Source organism: Cebus imitator, unplaced genomic scaffold (genome assembly GCF_001604975.1).
Source record: "Cebus imitator isolate Cc_AM_T3 unplaced genomic scaffold, Cebus_imitator-1.0 Scaffold72, whole genome shotgun sequence".
NCBI lineage: Eukaryota > Metazoa > Chordata > Mammalia > Primates > Cebidae > Cebus > Cebus imitator.
In genome coordinates this window covers 6661103-6669901 of record NW_016107387.1, presented here as the reverse complement: position 1 = coordinate 6669901, position 8799 = coordinate 6661103, and the positions used below count along the sequence as shown (strand labels likewise).

The 8799-nt window shown below is 51.1% G+C and overlaps 2 protein-coding genes and 2 non-coding genes across 5 annotated transcripts in view; all 4 read left to right on the top strand.

Annotated features, from left to right (window-relative positions):
* Positions 1-3021, top strand: part of SENP3 (SUMO specific peptidase 3) — an 11101-nt gene extending 8080 nt beyond the window's left edge. For both annotated transcript variants that reach the window (XM_017531601.1, XM_037739651.1), the window contains exons 8-11: positions 1472-1609; positions 1801-1884; positions 1998-2048; positions 2489-3021. In XM_017531601.1, coding sequence (XP_017387090.1) covers positions 1472-1609; positions 1801-1884; positions 1998-2048; positions 2489-2599 — 384 coding nt within the window. In that variant the 3' untranslated portion in view covers positions 2600-3021. The remainder of the gene's footprint in view (positions 1-1471; positions 1610-1800; positions 1885-1997; positions 2049-2488) is intronic.
* Positions 3022-3841: 820 nt separating this feature from the next.
* EIF4A1 (eukaryotic translation initiation factor 4A1) overlaps positions 3842-8799 on the top strand; it is a 6750-nt gene continuing 1792 nt past the window's right edge. The window contains exons 1-6 of the mRNA XM_017531602.2: positions 3842-3935; positions 5322-5370; positions 5621-5753; positions 6182-6321; positions 7915-8083; positions 8413-8522. Of these exons, the coding sequence (XP_017387091.1) occupies positions 3913-3935; positions 5322-5370; positions 5621-5753; positions 6182-6321; positions 7915-8083; positions 8413-8522 (624 nt within the window). The 5' untranslated portion in view covers positions 3842-3912. The remainder of the gene's footprint in view (positions 3936-5321; positions 5371-5620; positions 5754-6181; positions 6322-7914; positions 8084-8412; positions 8523-8799) is intronic.
* Positions 5788-5922, top strand: LOC119471762. Its single transcript, XR_005200847.1, has one exon. It is a non-coding gene; the product is annotated as a small nucleolar RNA SNORA48 (small nucleolar RNA).
* LOC119471766 lies at positions 8177-8317 on the top strand. The gene has a single exon (XR_005200849.1). It is a non-coding gene; the product is annotated as a small nucleolar RNA SNORD10 (small nucleolar RNA).

Below are 8799 nucleotides of genomic sequence, written 5' to 3'. Positions count from 1 at the left end.
GCGATCTCAGCTCACTGCAACCTCCGCCTCCCAGGTTCAAGTGACTCTCCTGCCTCAGCCTCCCAAGTAGCTGGGATTACAGGCACGTGTCATTATTTCCAGCTAATATTTTATATTTTTAATAGAGATGGGTTTTCACCATGTTGGCCAAGCTGGTCTTTGAACTCTTGACCTCAGGTGATCCACCCACCTTGGCCTCCAAAAGTGGTGGGATTACAAGTGTGAGCCATGGCACCTGGCCGGGAACACTGATTTATAACCAGTTGGTGAGAAGCACAGCTAAAACAACGTGGGCTTAGGACTGGCATCAGAATTGGGGGGCAGCCTTGTGAGACTGAACCCTAAACCTGTGATATGTTATCTCTAAGTAGATGGTGTTGGGATTGAATTGGGGGATACCCAGCTGTGTTCACTGCAGAATTGCTTGTTTGGTTGTTGGTGGAGAGAAAGCCTCACACACTTCATGGTGACTACAAGTTACAGAAGTATTTTGTGGTGTGAGAGTATAGTAGGAAAGATTTGCTTTTTTCTGCCACAGTTTGGATGTGGGAAAAGAAGAAGATAGGAGTAGAGGATGATGTATAGGTTTTTGGCTTATGTTATGGGAAAAGTGGGAGAGCAATCGGTTGGGTGAGGAAAATCAAGAGTTCTTTTCTCCTCAGGTTTTCCTGGCCTCCCATTCAAAGGCCAGGAAATTTCTAGTTAGGTAGGATGATTGGCTCCTGCATTCCTTAATTGCAGTCCTCACATTCAAGAGCTTACCCCCTCAAGGATCTGGTGGGCCCACTTCTTTCAGAAGAAGGAAGGGTGACATACAGTGAAAAACATCTTGGCCGCCTTCCCTACTGAGTTTGAGTCCCACTTCTGTCATTTCTTTCTCTTATGACTTTGAGCAAGTCACTACTTTCCAAGCTGCAATTCCTCATCTGTTGAATGTGAGAACTTCCTGGTAGGATTGTTTTGACCATTAACTGAGCATTTACTTTGTGCTGTGCCTTGTTCTAAGTGTATTATGGATATTCACTAGTTTAATCCTCATAACAAATGGATGAGGTGTAGGTACTATTACTTTCACTCTCTGATAAGGAAACTGAGGTATAGAAGGTTATTAAGTAGGTTGCCAACAGTCATAAGCCAGTAAATGAAGGAGCTGTATTTGAATGCTGGCAGGCTCCAGAGTCCTGGGCCTGGGTTCTAAGCTACTAAGTGCTTCTCCCTTTAATGTGTGAAAAGCACCTGGCTCATCATGGGCTCTCAAGTGTTCATTCTGACATCACCTCAGTTGTCCGACCCTCCTCCTTTACCCTGAAGAGCTGAAATATGCAGATCCTGAGCTTGCCCACAATCTAGGGCCTGGGTCTTCTGTTCTTTCACTGGGTTCCCTTGCCTATGTCTCTGTTCCTCTCTAGAATCTTCATGGCAAAAGGCAGGACTTGTGTGTGTTGTACCTGACCTGTGGCACTCTCTCTAGGTGGACATCTTCAATAAGGAGCTCCTGCTAATCCCCATCCACCTGGAGGTGCATTGGTCCCTCATTTCTGTTGATGTGAGGCGACGCACCATTACGTATTTTGACTCGCAGCGTACCCTAAACCGCCGCTGCCCTAAGGTTTGAGGGGGTAGGAGGGAGATGGACAAAATGGAGTGGCGGGGTACAGTGGCAAGGCATTGCAGGAAGAAGGGTGGGCTTTGGGTCTCCGAGGGGCAACCTGGGCATGGTGTCTGGTACCATTGTACCCACCATACTGAGTTCAATTGCGGAACTTGAGGCATCACTTTCTCTTTTTCCCATCCACATAGCATATTGCCAAGTATCTACAGGCAGAGGCGGTAAAGAAAGACCGACTTGATTTCCATCAGGGCTGGAAAGGTTACTTCAAAATGGTGAGTTTCCTGATGGAGGAGTATGGTTGGAGGGGATAGTGGTAGAGGGTAGATACTGAGTCCCAGCCCCAGGAGTCTCCATGTGAAGTGTCCGCTTTCCTTCTCTTCTCTAGAATGTGGCCAGGCAGAATAATGACAGTGACTGTGGCGCTTTTGTGTTGCAGGTAAGCAGATGGTGCCACCTTCTCTAGCTGTGAAAGTTGGGTTAAAGAGTTGGGAGGCTGTTTTGCATTCCCTCATTTGCCTCACAGCCAGTTGTGGAGCAGGAAGTAATCTGTTTTAGAACACCAAAACCCTGGCTTCACTGGTTCTCTTCTGAGCTTCTCCATCCCACATTGGGCCTGGGTCTCTGGCCTTGATAGAGTTGCCTGCTAACCTCCATCTCAGTGTATTTTCTCTGTCTAAAACATTCTATCATACCAAGTAAGAACACTAGCGTTTAGGGTCAGGCTGTTTTTGAACCATTGGCTATGGGACCCTGGCTCCCTTTGTATGTGAATGGGGATGTTCTCTGAAAGATGGGAAACACATGTCATATGAAATGTATAGCACGGGTCCTGACATGGGGTGGGGGTTTCTCATGGCCTGCTTTGTTAACACCCAGTACTGCAAGCACCTGGCCCTGTCCCAGCCATTCAGCTTCACCCAGCAGGACATGCCCAAACTTCGTCGGCAGATCTACAAGGAGCTGTGTCACTGCAAACTCACTGTGTGAGCCTCGTACCCCAGGCCCCAAGCCCGTTAATGGGCAGGGGGACGTGGGAGTCCCTTCCCAAGAAACTCCAGTCCCTTTCCTCTCTTGCCTCTTCTCCCTCAGTTCCCTTTGGTTTTTCATATTTAAATGTTTCGATTTCTGTATTTTTTTTTTCTTTGAGAGAATACTTGTTGATTTCTGATGAGCAGGGGGAACTACAGAAAAGCCCCTTTCTTCCTCTGTTTGCAGGGGAGTGTGGCCTTGTGGCCTAGGTGGGGCAGTCATCCTCCCCCTTCCCCATGCAAGGAGCAGGAAATCAGTGCTGGGGGTGGTGGGCGGGCAAAGGGATCACTGCCTGCCAGATCTTCGAACTTTTTTTTATATATATATATAAATGCCACGGTCCTGCTCTGGTCAATAAAGGATCCTTTGTTGATACTTAAGTGGTGGTCTTCCTTAAAGGGCCTCAAATGCTTAGTTCCAGCCAGTGCTGTTAGCTATAACCTATTTTGGCGCTTGAGATTAAAGGGGTCAGCTTTGCGTCCCTGGCTCGGGCAGTGCCAACACCATGTCTTTATCACCCAAACAAATTCCCCAGATGGGAGCAGACGGCAGGATGAAGGTAAAGTAGGTAAGCCTCAAAAATAAGGGTGCCCTAAAGGGAAGCTGGGGAACTGGACACAAGGGACTGGGGAGGGGGAACCAGCCGGGATTCATGACAGTACCCCAAAGCTCTTTACAGTTTTCTTCCATCCCTCCTCCACCCTCCAGTCAGGGGAATCCTCCCATCCCTAGGATATCACTCTTGATTCCTCATCCCTGGTACACGTAGAACACGTCCAGGCGGTGTAGAATCCATCTTTGCTGCAGGGGAAAGCAAACATTTGAGTTCAGTGGAGACCTGGAGCAGAAGTAAAGGGAAGTGATCACCCCTGGAGCCCGGAAGCCCCTGGAGGCTGAGACCTCGCCCCCCTTGCGTGATAGGGCCTACTGAGCCACATGACTAAGGCACTGTCGCCTCCGCACGTGTGAGAGTGCAGGGCCCCAAGATGGCTGCCAAGCCTCGAGGCCTGACTCCTATATGTCACTTCCGTACCGGCGAGAAAGGCGGGCCCTCCAGCCAATAAGGCTACGGGGCGGGCCTTCACCTTGATAGGCGTCTGAGTTACCCAATGGTGGCTGCGTGTCGGAGCCCCTAGGAACTAACGTCACGCCGTGTTGCTGAGCTCCGGCAGGCGGAGTCAGGGCGGTCAAGCCAATGCGATGGCCGGGGCGGGGTCGGGCGCTCTATAAGTTGTCGATAGGCGGGCACTCCGCCCTAGTTTCTAAGGATCATGTCTGCGAGTCAGGATTCCCGGTAAGAAAGGCATTTGCAAGAGATTGTGGCTGCTTACCTTACTCTTTCCTACGGGTCCGCCGGGGGGAGCTGAGAGGCCCACCAGGGTTGCGGGGGAAACTGAGCCGGGGGGAATCCGTCCTAGGGGAGCGAGGGGGAAGATCCCATGGCCGACGCTGCCACTAGAGTCGAGGCTGAGGGTAGGGACAGCCCGGCTAGGGTCAGGCGTGCGAGGTTTGTTACGAGGTCTCGCATGGAGGCGGTGCCGTCTGCGAAGTCCCGGCGTTGAGTGGCGAGACGGGGTCGCGACCTGGCGTGGGAAAGGAAGGTGGGGGCGGCCCCCACTGTGTGTGGCCCAGAGCTGGCAGGTCCGGTTGCCTCCCTTTGCCGGGGGAGGGACGGCTCTCGGGGTTCCGGAGGATTCTGACGGTACCACTCGCCGGAGGCGGGGGTGCCCGAGTCCTCAAATGTAGCCGCTTCGTCGCGGCTAAAATAAGGGCCGGGGAGAAGAAATCGGCCGTTCAGTGTGCTGGTTTTCTTGACGGTCAGGACTGAGCCTAACCCCGAGGAGCGGCCGCGTGAGGCACCAGGAGCCCACCCGGCGCCGGGCGGGCGGGTCCATTTTGCCGCACAAGCCGGGCTATTGGCAAACTGCGGATGGGCAGGTCCACTTTCCTTCGGGGGTGAGCGGCCTGAGGTATGGGAGGGCGATGCGACTTCGCGACGGGGGCGGGCGGGATGTGGATTGTACCATGGAGGGGTGGGAGACAACGCCGGGTGGTCGAGGGAGCGAGCACATGGTGGCCTGAGGCGTTCCCCTCCCCCAGTCGGCTTCGCTTCTAAGTGTTGTGCAATCTCCCCCCTTGCTAGCTCGGCTTGGGCTCATTGTGCGCGAGGCCGCCACCGCCCGCGGCCTCCCACATCCGGGCAACGTGAGGGGGGGGTTCGGCTGGAGGGAGTGGGGGAGGGCGCGGGCGGGATGACGTGGGGGGAAGGGGATGTCCTACCCTTCGATCTGGGAGGTGAAGGGCGGGACTTCCGGCGCGCTGGTGCTGTGGTGGGAGGTGCACGCGCTTGGGCTTTAAGCGGCTGGGTCGGGCCCACGTGGACCTGGCGGCAAGCACCACCTCTGGGCACCGTGAGCACGGCGGCACGCTTGCCAGTCTGACTCTACAGAAGGGGGTTACCCCATTATGTCGGGGGTGGCCTAGCCTGAGCTGCTGCCTGCATGGGGCAAAGACCTCATTAAGTTTTGTAGGAACTCCTCCTCTGGGTACCTTTTGGGAACTGGTAGGAGTTGGATCTGGGAGAGCACGTTGACAGCATGCTGGCCACCGCTGACAGAAGGAGCCCGGCTGTTAGTGCTTTGGTGGGGCAGGGAACAAAACCTGTGCTTTAAACCAACAGATCCAGAGACAATGGCCCTGATGGGATGGAGCCCGAAGGCGTCATTGAGGTGAGAGTGGACAAATGGAGTTTTGTCCTCCCCCATTACAGTTCTCAGTCTTAAAAGAGTTGTATAGACTTAGAGTGGCCCTTTAGATCGATCACCCAGACCATCTAGAAGCAGCTGGTTTCCTTAAAGGGAGGAGGAGTTGAGAGCTCTGAGGCCTTGTTAGTAGACACTAGATCCTGTTTGCTCTGGGACCATAGCACAGCCCCACCTTTTCCACCACTTAAAACTTTAATTTTTTTACATCCCATAGAGTAACTGGAATGAGATTGTTGACAGCTTTGATGACATGAATCTCTCGGAGTCCCTTCTCCGTGGCATCTACGCCTATGGTTTTGAGAAGCCTTCTGCCATCCAGCAGCGAGCCATTCTACCTTGTATCAAGGGTGAGACCTCTCAGTCCCTGAAGACATTTTGGACTGTCCCTGACCTGGGTAAAGTGGCATCTGGTTGGTGGTGCCCATCTCATATCAGCCAGGGATAAAGCAACCCCTTGTTCATCCCAGCTTGGCTTTTGATCTGTGCCTATGCCTGGTTCATGCCTTGGACACACAGGTTTCCTTAAAAGAGATGGTATTATAGCCACCTTGTACTTGCTTGTACAGCCGTACTTCTAGTTTAGCTTGGTGTGCAATACTAGATGAGTTAATAACCTGTCCTTGTTTCTGAACTGTTTCCCATTGTGTAACTGTTGATGGGGTAAGGTAGCTTGTGAAGCACGAAATGCTTGGTTCACTGATCTCGTTAACCTAGGGCTTGGATATCCCGAAGTATGTGCTCGTCACCACGTTTAACTCCTAATTTATTTGTTTAGGTTATGACGTGATCGCTCAAGCCCAATCTGGGACTGGGAAAACGGCCACATTTGCCATATCGATTCTGCAGCAGATTGAATTAGATCTAAAGGCCACCCAGGCCTTGGTCCTAGCACCCACTCGAGAATTGGCTCAGCAGGTAAGAGTGGCTTTTCCCTCCTAAAGGGCTGACTTAGGGATGATGGGCATAATCCAAGTACCAGAAGTTTACTTCTGATCACCAGTTTGGGAGGAAGAGATGGGCGCCCTAATGCTCTTGATCTGCTGGCTTAATTAGAAGCTGTTTCCTGCCTAAACAAAACCATCACTTCCTCCACCTATTTTCTGAGTCAAATGGGAAGGTTCTTGGGTGGAGCCTGGCTGGCTGGGCAAGTTTGGTGGCTGTTTTCTAAATAAGCACCTTCACAGTGGGCTAAGAGACACCTCATTGGTGGTGGTGCTTTTAGGCAGAGCAGATGGACAGTCTTTTTTCACCTTGGCTTTAATGGGCAGAGCTGTTTTGTCTCTAGGGCACATACATTTCTAATGCTGGACTCTTCTTCCTGGGTTATGCTGAGACACTAGTCTCAAACCAGAGTATTTATCGAGGCCCAGGGCATTATACGTTCTGTGGCAGATGCAGTGATTATTCTGGGTGTGGATAATGTGGGAAAAGTTACAGCAGAGTTCTGTTCTAAGGCATTTGGGTCTCAGTTTTTCTCTGAGTGAATATGCCTTGTAGCTTGGGTCCTATGGCAGGAGTGCAGTAAGACATAAATGTGCTTGCCTGTTTTTTTTTTTTTTTTTTTGAGATGGAGTTTCGCTCTTGTTACCCAGGCTGGAGTGCAATGGCGCGATCTCGGCTCACCGCAACCTCCGCCTCCTGGGTTCAGGCAATTCTCCTGCCTCAGCCTCCTGAGTAGCTGGGATTACAGGCACGCGCCACCATGCTCAGCTAATTTTTTGTATTTTTAGTAGAGACGGGGTTTCACCGTGTTGACCAGGATGGTCTCGATCTCTTGACCTCGTGATCCACCCGCCTCGGCCTCCCAAAGTGCTGGGATTATAGGCTTGAGCCACCGCGCCCGGCCTTGCCTGTTTTATAAAACTGGTTGCTGGCTGGACACGGTCTCTCACTCCTGTAATCCAAACACTTTGGGAGGCTGAGGCCGGCAGATCACTTGAGGGCAGGAGTTAGACCAGCCTGGCCAACATAGTGAAATGCCATCTCTACAAAAAATACAAAAATTAGCCAGGCATGGTGGCAGGCAACGGTTATCCCAGCTACTTGGGAGGCTGAGGCAGAAGAATCACTTGAACCCGGGAAGCAGAGATTGCAGTGAGCCAAGGTTGTGTGCCATTGCACTCCAGCCTGGATGACGAACAAAACAGTTTAAAAAAAAAAAAAAAAAAGGATCCTGGTTGCTGCATGATGAGGCAGCTGGTCAAATTAGCTTTCAGAAAGTTAAGGGTTCTGAATGTCTAGAGTAAGACACTGAATTATCTTAGCGGCCTTATTGTGAATCACAGTACACTCAGGAACCAGACTGAGTTGAAATCCTGTCTTGCCACTATTGACAGCACCATCTTAAGGATTTTAACCTCTGCCAGTTTCTCAGCTGAATGTGAGATTACTAATAGAGCACACCCCCCGGGGTGGTTGGTTAGGAATAAATATGTGAAAAACATTTAAGAATTGTGCTTGGCACAGTTGTTAGCTAATATATGAGCACCTGTTTTTCTCTGGGCTCAGATACAGAAGGTGGTCATGGCACTAGGAGACTACATGGGTGCCTCCTGTCACGCCTGTATTGGGGGCACCAATGTTCGTGCTGAGGTGCAGAAGCTGCAGATGGAAGCTCCCCATATCATCGTGGGAACCCCTGGCCGTGTGTTTGATATGCTTAACCGGAGATACCTGTGTAAGTAATTCAGTTCAACAATCCCCTAGGTCACTTCCTCTCGTGCATGCTTCCCAGTCTTTCAGCTTAAGCCAAAGTTATTCCTGAAGAGTTGCTCTGTGATGAGGCCCATGCGTGTCATCTGAGCCTGGCTTCCCTGGCAGCGCAGCCCAGGCAGTGTTCTACTTCCCAGGGCTGTTGTCTGGCCAGGAAGGAAAGTCCTCGGCAAAGGATCAGTCTTTGTATTCTGAGAGCAGACTACTTGGCCCCTCGGTTATCAGGAAAGTTGGGTATATGTATTACACATTTACCTCATTATATACTATATATTGGCTTTTTTTATTCTCTAGCTCCCAAATACATCAAAATGTTTGTACTGGACGAAGCTGATGAAATGTTAAGCCGTGGATTCAAGGACCAGATCTATGACATATTCCAAAAGCTCAACAGCAACACCCAGGTAGCTTTACTGTCAGCTACAATGCCTTCTGATGTGCTTGAGGTGACCAAGAAGTTCATGAGGGACCCATTCAGATTCTTGTCAAGAAGGAAGAACTGACCTTGGAGTGTATCCACCAATTCTACATCAATGTGGAACGAGAGGAATGGAAGCTGGACACATGGTGTGACTTGTATGAAACCCTGACCATCACCCAGGCAGTCATCTTCATCAACACCCGAAGGAAGGTGGACTGGCTCACTGAGAAGATGCATGCTCGAGATTTCACTGTCTCTGC